The sequence below is a fragment of the Oncorhynchus kisutch genome, linkage group LG13 (genome assembly GCF_002021735.2).
Source record: "Oncorhynchus kisutch isolate 150728-3 linkage group LG13, Okis_V2, whole genome shotgun sequence".
NCBI classification, from domain to species: Eukaryota; Metazoa; Chordata; class Actinopteri; order Salmoniformes; family Salmonidae; genus Oncorhynchus; species Oncorhynchus kisutch.
The window spans coordinates 28,949,712-28,973,040 of record NC_034186.2 but is presented as its reverse complement, the minus strand read 5'-3'; the positions used below and the strand labels follow the sequence as shown (position 1 = coordinate 28,973,040).

The 23,329-nt window shown below is 42.0% G+C and overlaps 1 protein-coding gene across 1 annotated transcript in view; it reads left to right on the top strand.

Moving 5' to 3' along the window:
- Positions 1 to 23,329, top strand: part of naaladl2 (N-acetylated alpha-linked acidic dipeptidase like 2) — a 273,612-nt gene that overhangs the window by 201,513 nt on the left and 48,770 nt on the right. Inside the window, exon 10 of the mRNA XM_031785955.1 lies at positions 22,184 to 22,330. Within this exon, the coding sequence (XP_031641815.1) occupies positions 22,184 to 22,330 (147 nt within the window). The remainder of the gene's footprint in view (positions 1 to 22,183; positions 22,331 to 23,329) is intronic.

The following is a 23,329-nucleotide window of genomic DNA, read 5'->3' as shown; positions in this document are numbered from 1 at the left end:
CTCAATGTATCCAGAGTATTTTCTGATTTCGTTATCAACAAATGCGGCAAAAGGTACAGTAAATGTAAAATGCACATAAAATGTTTGTGTAATTGTTGGATTCAGTCTTGTGTCAGGTGAACTGATATGTCCTCACCTTTGGTCTAATCATTTTCTGATAATCTTGAAACTGTTCCCTTTCAATTGTTACCATGGTTATGCATTTCACATTTCTTCTGTAAGAAACATTTCAATTTAGCCCTATCCATATAGGCCAATTCCCATGAGTGTAAAGGGTTAATTATTGTCTTTAGTACTGTGGCGTACTATCCCCTGACTTTGGAAAGTTTTCCTAGCTATTTTCTCATCTTCTCTAACGAGAGGGCCTGGATATAGCAGAATAGATTTGGAGGCGTTTGAGCAGACCCTGATTACCATTGACTCAAATTAGCCAGTGTGCTGTCACACTGCACATAGTGTACTGTCACACTGCACAGATAGGGGCACCCCAGGGATGTTCACACACAGGGAGTCATGGGACCATGTCTATCTGTTGGGCTGGAAGTGTTCTAGAACGGGCTGTTCTCTCTGCACGTAGGTGGCTGTCAGTCACTCAGTTATGACATAAAAGCTGAAGTTGATGACACAGCATAATGGGAGGATCTCAATTGCATACTCCTCGCATCCTCTCTCCTCACCTTCTTAAAACCCATTGGATGAGAGAGCCACAAGGCCCTCCCCTCTGACCTTTTCCTCCATTGGGTTTTGAGAAGGAGGAGAGAGAGGAGGCGAAGAGTATGCAATTGAGATTCTCCCAATGTCATCTTCCTCCACACTCCTACACATTATACTGTAATGTAGAGTAGACTATGTTTCACTTGAACTCTAGAGAGATAGTCCGTCTTTATAGCACAGCCTGTGACTCAGCAATTATTAAATCAAATCAAATCACATTTTATTTGTCACATGTGCGGAAAACAACAGGTGTAGTAGACCTTACAGTGAAATGCTTACTTACAAGCCCTTAACCAACAATGTAGTTTTAAGAGGTAATTGAGGTAATATGTACATGTAGGTAGAGTTATTAAAGTGAGTATGCATAGATATTAACAGCAAGTAACAGCAGCGTAAAAGAGAGGGGGGGGGCAATGCAAATAGTCTGGGTAGCCATTTGATTAGACATTCCGGAGTCTTATGGTTTGGGGGTAAAAGCTGTTTAGAAGCCTCTTGGACCGAGCCTTGGCGCTCTGGTACTGCTTGCTGTACGGTAGCAGAGAGATCAGTCTATGACTAGGGTGGCTGGAGTCTTTGACAATTTTTAAGGCGTTCCTCTGACACCGCCTGGTAAAGAGGTCCTGGATGGCAGGAAGCTTGGCCCCAGTGATGTACTGGGCCGTACTCACTAACCTCTGTAGTGCCTTGCAGTCGGAGGCCGAACAGTTGCCATACCAGGTAGTGATGCAACCCATCAGGATGCTCTCTATGATGCAGCTGTAGAACTGTTTGAGTATCTGAGGACCCATGCCAAATCTTTTCAGTCTACTGAGGGGGGAATAGGTTTTGTCGTGCCCTCTTCACCACTGTCTTGGTGTGCTTGGACCATGTTAGTTCGTTAGTGATGTGGACACCAAGGAACTTGAAGCTCTCAACCTGCTCCACTACAGCCCCGTCGATGAGAACGGGGGCGTGCTTGGTCCTCCTTTTCCTGTAGTCCACAATCCTCTCCTTTGCCTTGATCACATTGAGGGAAACGTTGTTGCCCTTGCACCACATGGTCAGGTCTCTGACCTCCTCCATATAGGTTGTCTCGTTGTTGTCGGTGATCAGGCCTACCGCTGTTGTGTCATCGGCAAACTTAATGATGGTGTTGGAGTCGTGCCTGGCCGTGCAGTCATGAGTGAACACGCAGTACAGGAGGGGACTGAGCACTATGGTGTTGAATGCTGAGCTGTAGTCAATGAATAGCATTCTCACATAGGTGTTCCTTTTGTCCAGGTGGGAAAGGGCAGTGTGGAGTGCAATAGAGATTGCATCATCTGTGGATCTGTTGGGGCGGTATGCAAATTGGAATGGGTCTAGGATTTCTGGGATTATGGTGTTGATGTGAGCCATGACCAGCCTTTCAAAGCACTTCATGGCTACAGACATGAGTGCTACGGGTCGGTAGTCATTTAGGCAGGTTACCTTAGTGTTCTTGGGCACATGGACTATGGTGGTCTGCTTGAAACATGTTGCTATTACAGACTCAGACAGGGCGAGGTTGAAAATGTCAGTGAGAACACTTGGTGGTTGGTCAGCGCATGCTCAAAGTACATGTCCTGGTAATACGTCTGGACCTGCGGCCTTGTGAATGTTGACCTGTTTAAAGGTCTTACTCACATCGGCTGCGTAAAGCGTGATCACACAGTCGTACGGAACAGTGTTACTTTCCTCAAAGTGAGATAGAAGCAATTTAGCTCCTCTGGTGGGCTCGTGTCACTGGGCAGCTCTCGGCTGTGCTTCCCTTTGTAGACTGTAAGAGTTTGCGAGCCCTGCCAGATCCAATGAGCATCGGAGCCAGTGTAGTACGATTCGATCTTAATCCTGTATTGATGCTTTGCCTGTTTGATGGTCTGTCGGAGGGCATAGCAGGATTTCTTATAAGCTTCCGGGTTAGAGTCCCGCTCCTTGATAGCAGCAGCTCTTCTCTTTAGCTCAGTGCAGATGTTGTCTGTAATCAATGGCTTCTGGTTGGGGTATGTACGTACAGTCACTATGCATTCATCAATGCACTTATTGATGAAGCCAGTGACTGATGTGGTGTACTCCTCAATGCCATCGGAAGAATCCCGGAACATTATCCAGGATTATTAGCCATTAAAGAAAGGCATAATATCAGAGAATGGAATTCTGCTTAACATCGATTTAATGATTCCAATTCCAATCTCATTCCATTTCATCTCAATACCTTTGTGGCTCGACATCCATAGACAAATGTTTTTTATTTACCCTTATTGCGAAGAAAACCCCTAGTTGAGAGGGTCAAGTGCGTTCTGTTCTTCTCCATCCTATTCTTTTCCCCTCATCAGGCATTCACATCTATTTATATCAATCACATTCTCACAAACACACACAGGCAGCTGCCTACTGAGCTATTCTTCACAGACAAGATTACACAGTAGAATAGGGTGCAGCGAGTGATCATAGTTCACTTTCTCCATACAAGATTAATCACACGTGGAGTGTCTTGCCTGGAGATTTGTATATGTATCACAACTGGACAAGAATTCTGATGATTTTTTCACTAGTATTCACAGCCCCAGGACATCCTTTTATCTGTAACACAAAACCATAGCTGTGTTCAAATACCCATACGACATACTTAATGAGTATATACTACATACTATATACAATTCGTTCATTTTAGTATACTGTAAACAAACTGTATCATTTCAGCTGAGCGTACTAGAGCTTTGTCTGTCTATCGGAAGTTGATGCTGTTGCTATGCAACCTCTGGCTAGCGTGTTAGCATAACAAATGACTAGCTAAACATTTTAGGATTTCTGTTGTGTTTGTAAATTCCGTCTGGCGTGCCAGAGTGTGCTCTGGGCGTTGTCAGATTGTCCGTTCGGAGCGTTCAGAGTGCACACACTGGATGCTCTGGCCAATAAGTAGGGTTGATCCGAGCGTTCAACGACGGTCAAGCACCCAAGCTAACTGGCTAATGTGGGCTAGCTACTTCCAGACGCAAATGAGAGAACACCTCACTCTGACCATTTTACTCACCCTATCTAAGCTGGTAAAAGCTGTTTTCATGTTATCCAGAGCGTTGATGACTGTAACTGTGTTGCTGGCAACAATTTAATTATGCTTTTTTTTGCCAATGTTTACTGACACCGGCCATATTCAACGGGTTATTTTGCGTGAGAGTTCTCTGAAATCGTAGTATATAGCCAGAATGAACCATGTTCAATGAAATGCACGATGACTATACCACTTAGCTAAATAAATAATCAAGCCAATAAACATTTGTTAGATAGATAGCAGATAGTTATTCGAACACAGCTCATGTTTGTCTGGAAATTAAAATGTTGTTTTTGAGCTTCAAGGTTTAGAGAATATGTGCACAGTGTCTGTGTCATGCAAATGTTTATGACAAAGCGTTACCAAGGGATACCAATCTTGAATTCATTAAAAACAATCTATATATACTGTATTTACCTGCCTGGTTCACTCACCAAAGCAGTATTTTGTTGTTACTTGATTTTTTAAATGTTATGGTGTTGCGGGTTAGGCTTGTAATGGTTGTAGCATGTGACTATAGGAGATCAATCACACCAGCAGCATGCCTGCACAGTAGAGACGCCTCTCTTCCAAGGCAGCACCATGGCATGTTTTATAACCTATGACGGCCATCAATTAGTACACAATCAATAAACCGTCGCTAGTAAACCAGCTCGGCTGACAAATTTTATCAGAGCCTCCCTTCCTCTCTCTCCTCTACCCTCGTTCTTGATCTTGCTCGCTTTCTATCCTCTCTCTCTACCTTGCTATCTTCCTCTATCTTGCTCTCTCCCTCTCTCTCTCCCCCCTCTCTTTCGCTCTTGCTTTCTCTACCACTCTCTTTCCCTTTACCTTCTCTAGGCATGGAGTTTGTTTGCTAAAAACGAGTTCAACAGAACCTTGATAGGAAAACATACTAAATACGTGTGTATATTGAATCCTTTGTGATGATGTTCTTAGGAAAGCAGTTACATTTATACTGGTACTTACTATATAGTAATGTATGTCCATTTAAAAAAAATCTTTACAATTCTTTGGATACAACAGTAACACTTGAGGCTATTTTATTTACCTAGAAAGAGGTAAAGTACATTGAGTACTTTTGATAGAAAGATGTTTAACTGGGTCAAGTTGTTTTCATTCCGCCTACAGAAAACAGTCTAGAGAAATGGCCGTGCTTTGCCAGCCTGATCTCATAGACTAGACATAACATACAGTGACTTCAGAAAGTATTTACACCCTATGAATTTTTCCAGATGTTGTTGTGTTACAGCCTGAATTTAAAATGGATTAAATTTAGATTTTTTTTGTCACTGGCCCATACAATACCCCAGAATTTTGAAGTGGAATTATGTTTTTTGAATATTTTTACAAATGAATAAAAAATGAAAAGCTGAAATGTCTTGAGACAATAAGTATTCAAACCCTTATGGCAAGCCTAAATAAGTTCAGGAGTACAAATGTGCTTAACAAGTCACATAATAAGATGCATGGACTCACTGGGTACAATAATAGTGCTAAACATGATTGTTGAATGACAATCATTTTTTCAAACGTACTGCAAATTGAGAAATTATGTGACCAAACTGAATAAAAAGAAGAAGAATCTACACTGTGAAACAAAGATAAATTACATAAAGAATGATAGTAAAAAGCTTTGGAGCACCTTCAATTAAATTTAGGGAAAAAAGGCAAACTCAACTCCATCATTCATTGAATCAGATGGCTCATTCATCACAAAAACAACTGATATTGCCATCTACTTTAATAATTTTTTTAATTGGCAAGATTAGCAAACGTATGCATGACATGCCAGCAACAAACGCTTACACTACACATCCAAGTATATTTGACTAAATTATGAAACACAAGAATTGTCCATTTGAATTCAGTAAAGTGAGTGTGGAAAAGGTGAAAAAAGTATTATTGTCTATCAACAATGATAAGCCACCGGGTTCTGACAACTTGGATGGAAAATTACCGAGGATAATAGTGGACAATATTGCCACTCCTATTTGCCATGCAATCTTCAATTTAAGCCTATTAGAAAGTGAGTGCCCTCAGGCCTGTAATTCTGCTGCCTAAGAATAGTAAATCCCCCTTTACTGGCTCAAATAGCCAACCAATCAGCCTGTTTTACAGTAGAAAAATTGACAACAGACTTTCAGCACACTTATAGGGAAGGACATTCAACAAGCACATCACTTACGCAAATGACTAATGATTGGCTGATAGAAATTGATGATAAAATGATTTTGGAGGCTGTTTTCTAAGATTTCAGTGCGGCTTTAAACATTATCAACCATAGTCTGCTGCTGGACAAAAATGTGTGCTATGGCTTTACACCCCCTGCTATATTGTGGATAAACCTGTCTACCTGTCTAACAGAACACAGAGGGTGTTCTTTAATGGAAGCCTCTCCAACATAATCCAGGTAGAATCAGGAATTTCCCTCCCAGGGAAGCTGTCTAGGCCCCTTACTTTTTTATATCTTTACTAATGACATGACACTTGTTTTGAGTAAAGCCAGCGTGTCTATGTACAGTATGTCAGATGACTCAACACTATACACGTCAGCTACTATAGCGACTGAAATGACTGCGACACTTAACAAAGAGCTGCAGTTAGTTTCAGAATGGGTGGAAAGGAATAAGTTAGTCCTAAATATTTTAAAAACTAAAAGCATTGTATTTGCGACAAATCATTCACTAAACACAAAACCTTAACTAAATATTGTAATAAATAATGTGGAAATTGAGCAAGTTGAGGTGACTAAACTGCTTGGAGTAACCCTGGATTGTAAACCGCCATGGTCAAAACAAATTGATACAACAGTAGCTAAGATGGTCATTGCCACCAGAGGTCTCTTAACAGTCCAGAACAGACTATGGGAGGCGCACAGTACTACATAGAGCCATGACTACATGGAACTCTATTCCACATCAGGTAACTGATGCAAGCAGTATAATCAGATTTTTTTATTTTAAACAGATAAAAACAGCTTATGGAACAGCGAGGACTGTGAAACAACACAAACATAGGCAACAGATACATGGATACACAAACATGATAACATACGCACTATACACACACATACACATGGATTTTGTGTTGTAGATATGTGGAAAGTGGAGTAGGGTCCTGAGGGCACGAACTCAGTGTGTTGTGAAATCTGTTATGAATGTATTTTAATGTTTTTAAGATTGTATAACTGCCTTAATTTTTCCGAACCCCAGGAGGAGTACCTGCTGCCCTGACAAAAGCTAAAGGGGATCCATAATAAATACAAATACCTTATCTCTGTACCCCACACATATTATTATCTGTAAGGTCCCTCAGTTGAGCAGTGAATTTTCAACACAGATTTAACCACAAAGACAAGGGAGGTTTTACAATGGCTCTCAAAGAAGAGCAGCTATTTGTAGATGGGTAAAAAATGGCAGACATTGATTATCCCTTTGAGCATGGTATTAATTACACTTTGGATGGTGTCAATACACCCAGTCACTACACAGATACAGGCATCCTTCCTAACTCAGTTGCCGAAATGGAAGGAAACTGCTCAGGGATTTCACCACGAGGCCTTTGGTGACTTTTAAAACAGTTACAGAGTTTAATGGCTGTGATAGGAGAAAACTGAAGACAGATCAACAACATTGTAGTTATTCCACAGTACTAACCTAAATGACGGAGTGAAAAGAAGGAAGCTTGTGCAGAAAAAATGTATTCCAAAACATGCTTCCTGTTTGCAATAAAACTAGTAAAACTCCAAAAACGTGGCAAAGAAATGTACTTTATGTCCTGAATTCAAAACGTTATATTTGAGGCAAATCCAACAAAACACATCACTTAGTACCACTCTTCATATTTTCTAGCATGGTGGTGGCTGCATCATGTTATGGGTATGCTTGTCATTGGCAAGGACTAGGGAGTTTTCTTTTCATAAAAATAAATGGAATAGAGCTCAGCACAGGCAAACTCCTAGAGGAAAGCCTGGTGCAGTCTGCTTTCCAACAGACACTGGGAGACAAATTCACCATTCAGCAGGACAATAACCTAAAACACAAGGCCAAATATAGACTAGAGTTGCTTACAAAGAAGACATTGAACGTTCCTGAGTGGCCGAGTTACAGTTTTGACTTAAATCGTATTGAAAATCTATGGCAAGATCTGAAAATGGTTGTCTATGTCACGCCCTGATCTGTTTCACCTGTCCTTGTGCTTGTCTCCACCATGCTCCAGGTGTCGCCCATCTTCCCCACTTATCCCCTGGGTACTTATACCTGTGTTCTCTGTTTGTCTGTTGCCAGTTCGTCTTGTTTGTTCAAGTCAACCAGCGTTTTGTCTCAGCTCCTGCTTTTCCCCAGTCTCTCTTTTTCCCGTCATCCTGGTTTTGACCCTTGCCTGTCCTGACTCTGAGCCTGCCTGCCATCCTGTGCCTTTTCCCCTACTCTGCTTTACTGACCTCTGCTTGACCTGACCCTGGGCTTGCCTGCCGTCCTGTACCTTAGCCCCATTACTCTGGATTATCAACCCCTGCCAGCCTTGACCTGTTGTTTGCCTGCCCCTGTTGTTGCAATAAACATTGTTACTTCAAAAGTCTGCACTTGGGTCTTACCTGAAACCTGAGTCTAGCAATGTTCAACATCCAAATTGACAGATCTTGAATACATTTTGTGCAATCCAGGTGTGCAAAGCTCTTAGAGACTTACCCCAAAAGACTCACAGCTGTAATCGCTGCTAAAGGTGACTCTAACATGTAATGACTCAATGGTGTGAATAAGAAATTTGCAAACATTTTGTTTTCACTTTGTCATTATAGGGTATGTTGTGTAGATGGGTGAGAAAATACATATATTTAATCCATTTTTAATTCAGGCTGTAACACAACAAAATGTGGAATAAGTCAAGGGGTATAAACACTGTAGTGGGGTGATATTTGATATGTATATTACATTTACCTCACATCTGACCCATAATAAGACTATGCAATTAAACCTATTCAAATGTTTATCTGATTCCATAAAGATAATACAAATATGCATGAGACTATAGTTGAGCTTCAGTAATAAGCAATCAAGAAATGTCAATGTAATTACTTTGTAAAATGAATGAAATGACATACAAAGCATAAATCATATACAATAAATAAAATAAATAAAAGCGTAAAAGGCATAAATCTCATACAAAGCATTAACAAGCAATACAAGGTATTATTCTAAGCATGATCAGAGAGGGAAAGAGAGAGAGAAGTCATAGCCTGAAAGGCCGTGCCCCAAGAATCCCTGGAGTGGAGAGAGAAAGACAGGTACATTTATTTGGTTGTTCCAAAATTCAAGTAAAAATGTCAAATAAATATGGTTAAAATTCTAAATAATAAACATTTCAAACAATAAGTAATCAATCCAACCTAAACTAATCGAATCAAAAGAAAAACAAAAGAAAAACACAAAAAAACGAACGTATTCAATAAAAAAACAGGTACTGTAGCCATAATCAGTCTATCAATTAGTTAGTCCGTCAGTCATGTTTGGTCTGGTGGAGTGGTTGATAGTGTGTTAGGGTCTTTGTGTTAGGGAAGCAGTGGGGTCTGGGCTGGCAGTTGCTGGATGGAGGTGGTACTGTAATTGTGGTTGGTTGGTGCTGTGTCCAGGGTTGGTGCTGGTGTTGGGCTGGGACTGGGAATACCTGGGTTGGTGTTGGGGCCGGGTTGGAAATCATGCTGGTACCAGGGCTGGAAACCAGAGGTTGTTGCTGGGTCTGGTGCTGGGAAAGGGGACTTGGGGAAAAAACAGGAACCAGGAACTGGGGATGGTGCTGGCTCGGGATCTGTATAGGGGGGTGGAAGGTCTGGTGTTTGGTCCCTCCTCTGCACCTCATCTGGTGCTGTGTCTGGTGCTGGAAACTGGTATCTGGATTGGTGCTGGTAGTGATGCTGAGACTGCAGAGTGGAGGAAGGACAACCTGAGGAGCAAGCAGACACGCAATGGAGCCCTAGACCCGGAGGTCAATTGTGGCACTCCCCTGTGGTCTGCTCGCTCCAGGTGAATGTCTGTTTTTTGGCCCCTCCTCCCCGCCTCTTCCAGTGTTCTGGTGTTGTGACTAGGTGTGGTGCTGGAACTGGGACTGGGGTTGGCTCTGCAGAGGGGAGGAAGGACAACCTGAGGAGTGAGCAGACACACCTGGAAGCACAAGACCCGGAGGTCAGTGATGGTACTGCCCTGTGACCTGCTCGCTCCGGGCGTAGGTCTAGAGCTTTGGTCATTCCTCCGCACCTCTTCTGGTGTGGTGATGAATGGTTCCCGTGAGAGGGATAAGCGTAGAGGGAGGAAGGGGAAAGGGAGGGAGAGTGAGCAGGGGGGTAGGAGTGGTGGAGGGTATTGTCCATCGGCCTGGGCTGGTGTTGGAGGAGGAGGCTGGAAGACAGAGGGAGCAAACAGTTGGTGGGTGTGTTCAGTGCGAGTGCCTCCGTGGTGCAGTTCTCTGTACGTACAGTACCTTGTGCCATCTCTAGATGGATTCCCTTGTTAGTAGGCAACCATGAACAGCCATCTGAAGAAAGTCCTTCTGTTCGGAGTGTGTTGTCAGGGTCATGATAAAGGCTTATTGGGGGGTTCAGGTCTGATCATGTCATTGCATATTTGGATGAGGGCCTTTAGCGGTCGTTTGTGTTGTTGGGTGGTTTTTGGCTGTTCACAGGTTTTGACATGCCTCCCTACTGACTGCCTGGTGTAGGGGATTTGGTGGGTCGTGTTAGCTGGCGTCGGGGTTTGGGTTCTGTGGTGCTCTTCTGGTCTGGTCTCTTGTTGGTCTGGTTTTTGTCTGGTCTTTTCCTTTTGGTAATTTTTGTCCAGATTAGTTCGTTGTCGTCTTAGAACTGGTGTTATGAGGCGAGGGGGTCTTCCGGTTGTATGGCCTTTTTCTAAATCGGCTCCCCTTTGACCAGGGGTTTGGAGGGTGTGGAGGTAGCAAGGAAGGGATTGGAGGGGCCAGCAGGGGTGGGGGCTGTTTCTGGGATTGCTTGGGTGGTGACGGGGTGGGGGCCTTTTCTGAGACATCTTGGGTGGTGGGTTGGGCAGTCCCTGTGGAAAGGTCTGGGTCTTTGTTGTTGTTGTCTGGTGAAGGGGGTGGGGGACAGTGGGTTTGGGTTTCGGGTTAGTGGGGTTGGTCGTGTTGGCCCTTGTCCTGCTAGTGTAGGAACTGGGGGAGGTTCTGGAGAAATGACCCCCTTTCCCGCACAGGTTGCATGAGCGTGTGGAAGTTCGGTCTAAGGTGGGATGGTTGTCTTTACAGAGAGAAAAATAAACAGTGTAGGTATCTCACCAGCGCAGGTCAGCAACAATAAAGAGAAAGACCCTTTTATAACATCTGAGTTGTTTGGATTCAAAATCTGAGTTGTTGACCAATAGATTTACTGTAAAGTTTTACTCCAATCAGATATCAGAACGACAGACCTGTAAAGACAACAGAGCCTCTGCTACCCAGAGGTGTGACAATGGGGGTTGGTGAGAATCTTGAATTCCTAACACAACACAGAGGAATCCTTACATACAGTGTAAAGAGTCACTTTGGGGGCTGGGTCGCCTTACATAATCCTACCCTGAACACATCTGATTCTGCGTCAGACAGAAGTGTTCAAAACCAGATGATCAGCACTGTAGTCGCTGTAGACGATCTTCTGACCAGCAGTTCATGGACCTAGCGGCATCACATCAGAAATGTCCTTTTGGCGGGTAGTATTGTCTTCATCTTTAGATGTGCACATTACCTTAGGTAAGCAAGCTAGAAAGGAATGCTTCCGTTCTTCTTTGTAAGAGCAAAACACAGAACTGAAGGTATACCAACACATCACAGAGAAATTCACATAAATTTACATTTTAATGAGTGTAACATTTTATTTTATCTGATTGGATTAGTCAATATCAACTTCAGATGTGGTTTTAGCAAATTAGTCAGATATACATAAAAGATATCAAAGATGACTGCATCATAAAAACTGTATATTTGAAAATAAAATGAAATAAAATGTATTAGCATCTCAGTTTACAGCACCCAACATTAGCATGCCAATGGTGAAAGATCTAAGGCCATTTTGTGAGAAACAAAAGAATGAGAGAAGGTGAAACTCGCAACTGGCGACTTGCAGGCGCCGAGGCCCAGACCCACTCAATCACTTTTTATGAATATTTTGGGATGGCTGACCATCTGTGGGCTATATAGGGGTCAAACATACCTTATCTATGGCTTTCTCCGGGGAAGAACGTTCCCACAGAACCATGGGATTATGGACAACGTAGGAGGTATGAAAACAGATGAAAACGTGAAATTGACTAAATGAATGTTACTGTGTGAATGAAATTGTCATGTTTGGATTGTTTCAAGAGTCCACAAAGAGCTACGAATGTTGATATGTGTTATTGTACTGTAAGTCCTATGGATTTATTGTTACAGGGAAACTGTTATTTTGTTTGTTGGATGGTGTATAGCTCAAAGAAGAGCGACACAGGGGTGCACTCTTATCATTTAAATTGAGTTGATTAGATTACAATCTGGGTGTGTTGTTCCAGTCTATTGATTTTACTAGCAAAGACATTTTCATTCAGGTTGGGCGTGAGTTTCTGCTTGAATTTGGTTAAAAGGACAGTGAATTTGTTCATACTTTGAGAACTTCTTAGCATGCTCCTGTGTATCACACACATCATTTTTTTCTCTTAGAGATTATTCTGAACTGAAGACCACATTAAGTTTAGCCTATTGGTGATAATAATTTACTATTCTGTAATGTATCATGTATTTCATTAACACTGTAATTTTTTGAGTGCTAATTATTTCGTGACTAATAAATTATATTAGTTGAATTGAGTAAATGCATTCCTCGCTTTAGAGAGTAATTATTTGATTGACTGTACGCTTATAATGTAGTTGGTCTATTGGTAGTTGTTATATACACTGTACACATAGCATATGCTTCGGTACCACCTTGACATCCCTGATCTGTTTGCCTCAATAAATTAATGCTTTAACATTGGTCACCAGGAATAGCTATTTGTATCTAGTCTCTTAATAATTGCATAGCGGTGCAAGTTAGACATGTTCATGTCAGCCACAACATATTGGAATTCGTAACATATCATACATATTGCAAATTTGAAACATATTGTACGATTTGGAATTTGTAACATATCATACTAATTGTAATTCGTAACATATCATATGAATTCAAAGTCATTATGTTGAATCAACATGGAAACGTGATATGATTATAAAAAAGTAATCAACGTAAGGGATGTTTTTTTTAACCCAACTTTTAACCTAAATCCAATGAAATGGTGACACTTTTTGTTGATTTCATGTTGAATTTATGTTAGTAAGACAACCAAATGTAAATCAAAACTAGACTTTGAACTGATGTCTGTGCCTAGTGGTTTAAGCATCCTGGATTTTCGTTTACTATGTTTTGTCTACCCCTGAGTTCAGGTTGGCTTTGCAGAACAAAATCATCCTGCTATTATTGCTTTCTTTGTACCAATATTAGGTTAACAAATCAAATTGTATTGGTAACATACACATGGTTAGCAGATATTATTGCGAGTGTAGCGAAATGCTTGCGTTTCTAGTTCCAACAATGCAGCAATATCTAGCTAGTAATCTAACAATTCCACAACAACTACCTAATACACACAAATCTAAAGGGATGGAATAAGAATATGTACATATATGTATGGGTCATGACCGACCAGCATAGACAAGATGCAGTAGATGGTATAAAATACAGTATATACATCTGGGATGAGTAGCGCAAGATATGTAAACATCATTATTAAAGTGGCATTAATAAAGTGACTACTGATCCATTTATTAGAGTGGCCAATGATTTCAAGTCTGTATGTAGGCAGCAGCCTCTCAGTGTTAGTGATGGCTGTTTAACAGTCTGATGACATTGAGATAGAAGCTATTTTTCAGTCTCTCGGTCCCAGCTTTGATGCATCTGTACTTATCTTGCCTTCTGGATGGTAGCGGGGATGAACAGACAGTGGCTCGGTCGGTTGTTGTCCTTGATGATCATTTTGGCCTTCCTGTGACATCGGGTGCTGTAGGTGTCCTGTTGCCGTACCAGGCGGTGATACAGCCTGACAGGATGCTCTCAATTGTCCATGTGTAGTAGTTTGTGAAGGTTTTAGGTGACAAGACAAATTTCTTCCGCCTCCTGAGGTTGAAGAGGTGCTGTTGTGCCTTCTTCACAACACTGTCTGTGTGGGTGGACCATTTTAGTTTGTCCATGATGTGTACGCCGAGGAACTTGAAACTTTCCACCTTCTCCACTGCTGTCCCATCTATGTGGATAGGGGAGTGCTCCCTCTGCTGTTTCCTGAAGTCCACGATCATCTACTCTGTTTTGTTGATGTTGAGTGAGAGGTTGTTTTCATGACACCACACTCTGAGTGCCCTCACCTCCTCCCTATAGGCTGTCTCGTCGTTGTTGGTGATCAAGTCTACTACTGTTGTGTCATCTGCAAACTTGATGATCGAGTTGGAGGCATGCATGGCCTCGCAGTCATGGGTGAACAGGGAGATAGACCTACAAAGTTGATGCTATATTTTGAGCCAGGGAGTGGATTAATTGTGCAGGGCAGGAAGAGACTTGCAGCATCACACAGCCTGTGCGTATGAAGCTCTATCAAACCTGTCCCTGGCTAGTGTGGCGCTTTTCAATCATAATGTACTTATTGGTACCTATTCATGTTCACTGAAAAAAAGCTCCTTCAGTTTCTCTATGGTTTGCCTCTGTCTTTTAAAAGTGTAATGTATGCTTTTCAGAGTGGTGGGGCAAATTGTTTTACCTTTGGCCTGGAGCTTTTCCTAACTCTATAGGGTCTATTAGTGATTCATCAGTTGTGCAAAGGTTTTTATATGGGCAGTGAGACCAAATTTACATTTGAGTCATTTAGCAGACACTTATCCAGAGTGACTTACATGGACAATTCAGGTTAAGTGTCTTGCTCAAGGGCACAAAGACAGATTTTTTACCTAGTCAGTTTAGGGATTTGAACTATTGACCTTTCAGTTACTGGCCCAATGCGCTTCACAACTAGGCTATCTGAAAAACCTGTTCCTAGGAAGAATGAAAACCCTGTCAAACTGCAGCAACCTTGTACTTGTTCATATTCATTATATTTTACAACTTTTCTTTACACAGACACAACCTCTGCAATTGGACAGTAGAGCTCACAGGGCTGAGCTTGCATTATGCAGTTTTACATAGTATAAGCCTATATCAACTGCAATTCAAATTTACTCACAGTGTATTTATGTAATCGGTATTCTGTTCAATTCATTTCAGTTAATAATCTTGTATTGAAAAGGTCAAGGTTGCCTAGCCAGCCAAGCCCAAGTTTGAATATAGCCTAAACCAAATTTGATCATATTCACATTTTCTCCTAATACAAATAAATGGTCTATAGATAGGTTACATAACATTACCACTTTGTTTACACTGGCCAGAGGGGACAGGGTGCATTGGCTGTAGCCTATGCAGCTGCGGGCTGCGGTTATCAGTAGGCTAGTTGATCAGACTGGAAAATTCGTGTTTTCTTCCCATACAGTTTAGTTGTAGGCTGCTGCAATATTTCTGTGAAGAGTTATTGCTTGTGTCTGTCAGGAGTGATGTGTTATCACGTTTGCTAAATAAATACGAGACGACAGTAGAGTGGCTTGCGCTTTGCTAAATGACGAGCATTGTGCCCGGAGCGCAATCTGTGATTTCAGTGAATCTGATTGGTCAAGACACAGAACAGAATGCACAGAACCTACAGCACTCCGATATAAAGAACAGATAGGCCTACATTGTGCGCAAGATGACAAATTGAGTCATACAGCTCAAGTCCAAGTTAAATCATAAGTTATAGATGCTCAAGTCGAAGTCGATTTGCAAGGGTTTTTATTTTTGACAAGTCAAGTTTCAAGTCGTAAAATATGCGACTGAGTGGTACTCGAGTCCAAGTCACGTGACTCGAGTCCACATCTCTGAATCCTGCTGCTGATGACCTTGAATTTAGTAGTACAGAGCCTGTAAACACATTGGATGAAAGCTTTAACCCTGGAATAAGCTCAACGTCATCTGACTTTGAAACAAGCCAGGACAGCCAAAGGTATTTATGAAAGCACAATACCCCCTAGAGAAAACAAAATCACCAATACACTAAACTATCTACAAGACAAGTGCTCCTAAAACTTTTCACACCCTTGCAGTCAGTTCTTTGGCATGGGAGAGAGGGGTGTTGGTATACTCTTCTAGCCTACTCACTATTGCTGGCAGTGCTTGTCTACTCAACAGCACAACTGTATACCCCACTAGACGGTCTACAGTTCAAAACTTTTCACATCTTTGCGAACAGCCCGTCTGCCCCATTATTGACTCTTAAGTGTAACAAAACACATACCAGTCTACTGTAACTTTTTGTTTACAGATGAACATGGTTTATTTTACGGTTACACTTCAGTCTTCATGTTTTACACATCTTCATGATCAGTCTTCATGTCTCTCCAGGAGACTTTCAGTACATACAAATCTTCTGCAAGAGGTTGAGCATGGTGTAGAATATGAGACATCCCACATACACACAGTAGCTAGCTAGCTACAACACCAGGCATAGTTACTCCAAGATTAATATGAGTCATAAAGCCATTCCTTTACTCTGCGATCATCAAAACATTTCTCCAGTTTTGTTCCTAACGAGAGGCACTGAGGCTAGCTAGGCTAACTAGCTACAACGTGAGACTACAGTACATTTTACGGATACAGCTAACTAGCTAAACTTGGCTAGTTTGGCTTGTAGTGGTACCAACAAGCCCCATTATGGCTGAATTGATCACCAAATTGTACTGTACTGAATAACACTGCCTCGTGTAAAAAGAGAGGTAATATTGCTAGCTAACTACCAACAGCTAAACAAATGACTTGTTTGTAATTTGCCCTCACGAGTCCTGGTCCAGCAAGTCTAGGCTGCCGCCACTGCTTGCTGGTCTCGCAATTTTTTTTTATCGCTGTCTCAACTCATTCTTCAAAAATGTTTCGTGATCCAGCTCTTCTTGTAAAGAAGAATCATCAGAAGCAGCCATTGTAGCTAATTATTTAGCAATCTCGGATAGATGCACGGTAACAACTCCAGTGAACTTGTAGACTAGCACTGCCCCTGGTTTTGAAAAGGCCGCCTTTGAGGGTGGGAACAAGGAAGCAGGGCTCCCGTCTTAATAACAAATCCAGAGAAAATAGATATCATGCAATGTCCTGGCAGATAGGAACATTGTTGAGACAAGTCCAATGGCTCTATTGAACAAGAACAACCATATATACTCACTTCTAGCATGATCGCGCAATCGGCAAATCACAAAGGCCACAATAATTGCTACAAAACATGCCTCCATTTATTTATTTTTATTTCAGACAGTATGCTCAATCAACCAATGATGCAATTGATTGAACTATCCCAGCGCAAAAATGCAAAAATGCAGCTACAGTGCATAATTATTTCATGAACACACTCACACTCATAATTATGTAGGAAGACAGCCCAAATAGTGTCTAGCTGTGAAGTTTCCCTTTAATGAAATTAAGTGTTCCTTGGTCCTCCTTTTTTGTTGTTGATGACCTATATACCCCTTTTACCAAAGAGCACCTTCTATTCACAAATATCTACTATTGTGTACCTTAGCAGCGCTTCCCTTCCTTCTACAAGTTATACTATTGAAAACACATCCTCTGAGGACCTGAATCTCAAAATGTATCCCACTTTTCTTTGAAGTCAGAACTAGGCCAATGATTATGCTTTTACATACATATAAAATATATGCTATTTACTGTAGAAGAACATGTCAAAACATTGACATTATCTGAATGCATCACACATGGCCACAGATTCTACTGCCCATTTCTTTATGTTGTTCACCCCCCACTGTATTTTTGTTCAGAGTCAGACAGCATGTCAGTGTGCATCACAGTAATCCAGTTAAGTTGCCTATTAAAGGATCCATTGATCAGTTAGCCCTCTGAGGCCTGGGTTCACACACTGCAGGGCACTCCCCAGTCAATATGAGTCGATTAGAGGTGGATTGCAGAAAATACAGCGCCATTACAAGATTTACAGCCCCTGTACAGGGAAGAAACCTTCTCTAATCGCCATTACATACAGGGATAATACTGTTGAAGTCGGAAGTTTACATACACTTAGGTTGGAGTCATTAAAACTAGTTTTTCAACCACTCCAGAAATTTCTCGTTAACAAACTATAATTTTGGCAAGGCGGTTAGGACATCTACGTTGTGCATGACACAAGTCATTTTTCCAACAATTGTTTGCAGACAGATTATTTCACTCATAATTCACATTATCACAGAAGTCTTGCATACACTAAGTTGACTGTGCCTTTAAACAGCTTTTGAAAATTCCAGAAAATTATGTTATGGCTTTAGAAGCTTCTGATGGCTAATTGACATCATTTGAGTTAATTGGAGGTGTACCTGTGGATGTAAACTCACCAAAAAAGAAACGCACACTCACTGTCAACTGCATTTATTTTCAGCAAACTTAACATGAGTAAATATTTGTATGAGCATAACAAGATTCAACAACTGAGATATAAACTGAACAAGTTCCACAGACATGTGACTAGCAGAAATTGAATAATGTGTCCCTGAACAAAGGGGGGGTCAAAATCAAAAGTAACAGTCAGTATCTTGTGTGGCCACCAGCTGCATTAAGTACTGCAGTGCATCTCCTCCTCATGGACTGCACCAGATTTGCCAGTTCTTGCTGTGAGATGTTACCCCACTCTTCCACCAAGGCACCTGCAAGTTCCCGAACATTTCTGGGGGGAATGGCCCTAGCCCTCACACTCCGATCCAACAGGTCCCAGACGTGCTCAATGGGATTGAGATCTGGGCTCTTCGCTGGCTATAGCAGAACACTGACATTCCTGTCTTGCAGGAAATCACGCACAGAACGAGCAGTATGGCTGGTGGAATTGTCATGCTGGAGGGTCTTGTTAGGATGAGCCTGCAGGAAGGGAACCACATGAGGGAGGAGGATGTCTTCCCTGTAACGCACAGCATTGTGATTGCCTGGAATGACAACAAGCTCAGTCCGATGATTCTGTGACACACTGCCCCAGATCATGACGGACGACCCTCCACCTCCAAATCGATCCTGCTCCATAGTACAGGCCTCGGTGTAACGCTCATCCCTTAGATGATAAACGCAAATCCAACCATCACCCCTGGTGAGACAACTTTTTGCCAGTCCACTCTGGTCCAGCAATGGTGGGTTTGTGCCCATAGTTGACGTTGTTGCCGGTGATGTCTGGTGAGGACCTGCCTTACAACAGGCCTACAAGCCCTCAGTCCAGCCTATCTCAGCCTATTGTGGAGAGTCTGAGCACTGATGGAGGGATTGTGCGTTCCTGGTGTAACTTGGGCAGTTGTTGTTGCCATCCTGTACCTGTCCTGCAGGTGTGATGTTCGGATGTACCGATCCTGTGCAGGTGTTGTTACACGTGGTCTGCCACTGCGAGGATGATCAGCTGTCCATCCTGTCTCCCTGTAGCTCTGTCTTAGGCGTCTCACAGTACTGACATTGCAATTTATTGCCCTGGCCACATCTGCAGTCCTCATGCATCCTTGTAGCATGCCTAAGGCACGTTCACACAGATGAGCAGGGACCCTTGGCATCTCTCTTTTGGTGTTTTTCAGAGTCAGTAGAAAGGCCTCTCTAGTGTTCTAAATGTTCATAGCTGTGCACTTAATTGCCTACCGTCTGTAAGCTGTTAGTGTCTTAACGACCTTTCCACAGGTGCAAGTTCATTAATTGTTTTTGGGTCATTTTAAACAAGCATGGGAAACAGTGTTTTAACCCTTTAAAATGAAGATCTGTGAAGTTATTTGCTTGACATCATGGGGAAATCAAAAGAAATCAGCCAAGACCTCAGAAAAAAAGTTTTAGACCTCCACAAGTCTGGTTCATCCTTGGGAGCAATTTTCAAACGCCTGAAGGTACCACCTTCATATATACAAACAATAGTATGCAAGTATAAACACCATGGGACCACACAGCCGTCATACCGCTCAGGAAGGAGATGCGTTCTGTCTCCCAGAGATATACGTACTTTGGTGCGAAAAGTGCAAATCAATCCTAGAACAAAAGCAAAGGACCTTGTGAAGATGCTGGAGGAAACAGGTACACAAGTATCTATATCCACAGTATCTATATCCACAGTCCTATATCGACATAAGCTGAAAGGCCGCTCAGCAAGGAAGAAGCCACTGCTCCAAACCGCCATAAAAAAGCCTGACTACGGTTTTCAACTGCGCATGGGGACAAAGATCGTACTTTTTGGAGAAATGTCCTCTAGTCTGATGAAACAAAACATTTTGGCCATAACAATCATCATTATGTTTGGAGGAAAAAGGGGGATGCTTGCAAGCCGAAGAACACCATTCCAACTGTGAAGCACGGGGGTGGCAGCATCATGTTGTCGGGGTGCTTTGCTGCAGGATGGACTGGTGCACTTCACAAAATAAAAGGCATCATGAGGGAGGAAACTTATGTGGATACATTGAAGCAACATCTCAAGAAATCCGTCATGAAGTTAAATCTTGGTCGCAAATGGGTCTTCCAAATGGACAATGACCCCAAGCAGACTTCCAAAGTTGTGGCAAAATGGCTTAAGGACAGCAAAGTCAAGGTATTGGAGTGGCCATCACAAAGCCCTGACCTCAATCCCATAGAAAATTTGTGAGCAGAACTGAAAAAGTGTGTACGAGCAAGGAGACCTACAAACCTTACTCAGTTACACCAGCTCTGTCAGGAGGAATGGGCCAAAATTCACCCAACTTATTGTGGGAAGCTTGTGGAAGGCTACCCAAACCGTTTGACCCAAGTTAAACAATTTAAAGGCAATGCTTCCAAATACTAATTGAGTGTATGTAAACTTCTGACCCACTGGGAATGTGATGAAAGAAATCAACTCTGAAATAAATACATTTCTCTACTATTATTCTGACATTTCACATTCTTAAAATAAAGTGGTGATCCCGACAGGGAATTGTTACTTGGATTAAATGTCAGGAATTGTGAAAAACTGAGTTTAAATGTATTTGGCTAAGGTGTATGTAAACTTCCGACTTCAACTGTATATGTAAACATTCATAACAGTGTACATTTCCTTCCCTTTAGCAGATTACCATTACGAGAAGTTGTTGTTTCTTATCTCTGGAATGGGAAGCAGTCTATAACAGCTTATGCAGGGCAGGGCAGTGTACTGTGAGCATTGTGAATTGATAAAAAGCCTGGTTAACTGATGGTTACAGGTGGTACTGCTGCTGCTACAGCGTGGTCTAATGCATCGTCTGGGTAGTGTACTGTAGTACAGAGGAGTGGATGCTGCATAGGGGATGGCCCACAGCTGCTCTGGCTGCACGGCAAACTCCAGCCTCCTCTCGGCTGCAGGATCATTTAAGCACAAATATATAAACAATGATTTCACTATCTCGTTATCATAGCAGACAAATAAATTAAATATTGATTGGGAGAAGGCGGGAGGCAAGGCAACACAGGACAGAATGACCCATTCTCTCCCTTCTCTCCTCTCAATCTCCGTGCTATTGAGTTTCCTTTCTCCAAGATTCTTAGCTTTATCTGGAATTGAATGGCCTCTGCTGCCCTTTCATTGAGTCTCTTACAGTGGTTGGATACTTCCTCTCAGATTCTTGTTTCTGTTTTAGTATGTTTTCTGTAATGTCGGTACTGTGTAGTCCCCCCTGAGTTACCTGGTATAAACATGATGCCAAAGGTCAAATTGAGATCCATTTAAATATGCTCATTCTGTTTGACAGTAAGATCTGTTAATTGGTTTGGATTTCTGTTTGTTCCTGATTTGTCTGGTATTTTTGGTACATGCTAGTACCTTTAAAATGCATGCTATTCATCTCCCCTTTCTGCATTGAACATTTCTAGAGGCCCATATTTTTTCCAAACTACCTCCTCATCCTCCCACAGTACATCCAGGGGGACTGTTACACCAAGCCACAGTAAATCTTTAAACTTAAACCTTCATTTCAGCTTTTTCGAAAACATTTATTAGAAACTGTTCCCCACAGCTTCTGTTTCAAAGCCTCTGGAGCTGCATTCACAATCAGCAGCCGAGACTCAGCCTCTGCTACCATACTGCCAGATCTACAGTATCTCTCTGAATATCTGTCTCTCTGGCTTTCTCTCTGTCTCAGTTCAATCTGTCTGCATTTATACAACTATTGTGCTATTGTTTTCAGCCTTCCCCTTCCCCTCTAGTCCTTGTATTCTGCTAAACTACTCTTCTCTATTTAATGACAAATCTCTTTCACATCCCTCCTCTCTCTCTTTATCTCTCTCTGTCTGTTGTTACCTTTCAGAGGCAGCTGCTGAGCTGTATTCGAGGTGGAAGCTGCCCTGGACCAAATGTCAGCTCCCTACAGATCCCTGGGGACGTCAGCTTCTTTGCCAACCACCTCGCTGTCCCTACTATGGAGTTTGCATTTGAACAGACCAAAGCAGAAGAGGTACTGAGACCCATACACAAACAGAAGCATAACATTTTATGATAGGGTCTGGTAGTAATAGATGATTTCTCCATTATTTACAAACATTATAGGCGAATTAAAGATTTTCCTCCTTATTGACTTGTTTGTTAAAAGTCCAGTGTGATTGTCTATTGCTATGTCTATGACACCTGGTTTAAAGGTATTATCCTGAATTGGGTTGTGTGCTAAAATTGAGGGCATATATTTTTGAGGAAATGTGATGTATTTCACTGTAGGATTTCCTATAAGCAAACATGTAGATGCTAGGTACGCTGGCACGAATGTGTTTGGAAACGAGCAGATGTTCTGTACCAGAATGACTGGGATTGTGACAAGAACGTGGTCCAGTGCACATTTTGTACTCCCATTTAACATCTGTTGCCTTGCCTCATACAGTTTCGACAAGTACACACTCATTACAGTCAGTGTTTAAGGCTGTTGAGTCTGCCTCCCAGTATGCAGCTCTTTCCAAAGTTTACACAATGATCTGTCTCGAAAGTCTCCTCACACGTTTGTGTGTCTCTTGTTCTTTTGAATGCCATCTGTATGGAAATATAATGTAGCAGTTTTTGTTTTTGCTAGAAGCCCATTTATATCTCTACGTTATTCTGTTAATGTGGGCATCGTTATTCAACATGCATTCTTGCCTCTTTTGCAACGTCATTTCCCTATGCAAATGATGCAATGTATCTCAGTTCAGCCAGATACATGTCTATGTGACTGTCTGTCGCCATCAGACCCTGTCAGTATGACAGCTGCCACCAGGGCCCGTCTTGCCTCCATTTCACGCCTCCTGTTGATGAGTGGTGGAGATGAAATAATTTGCATCCTCAGCTCACACATCTGGTAGACGCAGGCCTCTGGTGATTTACACGTTAATGATGCAGACTCTTCACTGTCTGAACAGCACTCACCTGAAATAACTTCCCCAACTTTAAAAAGGGAAGATGATATCTTGTTAAATGTCTGCCACTGGCA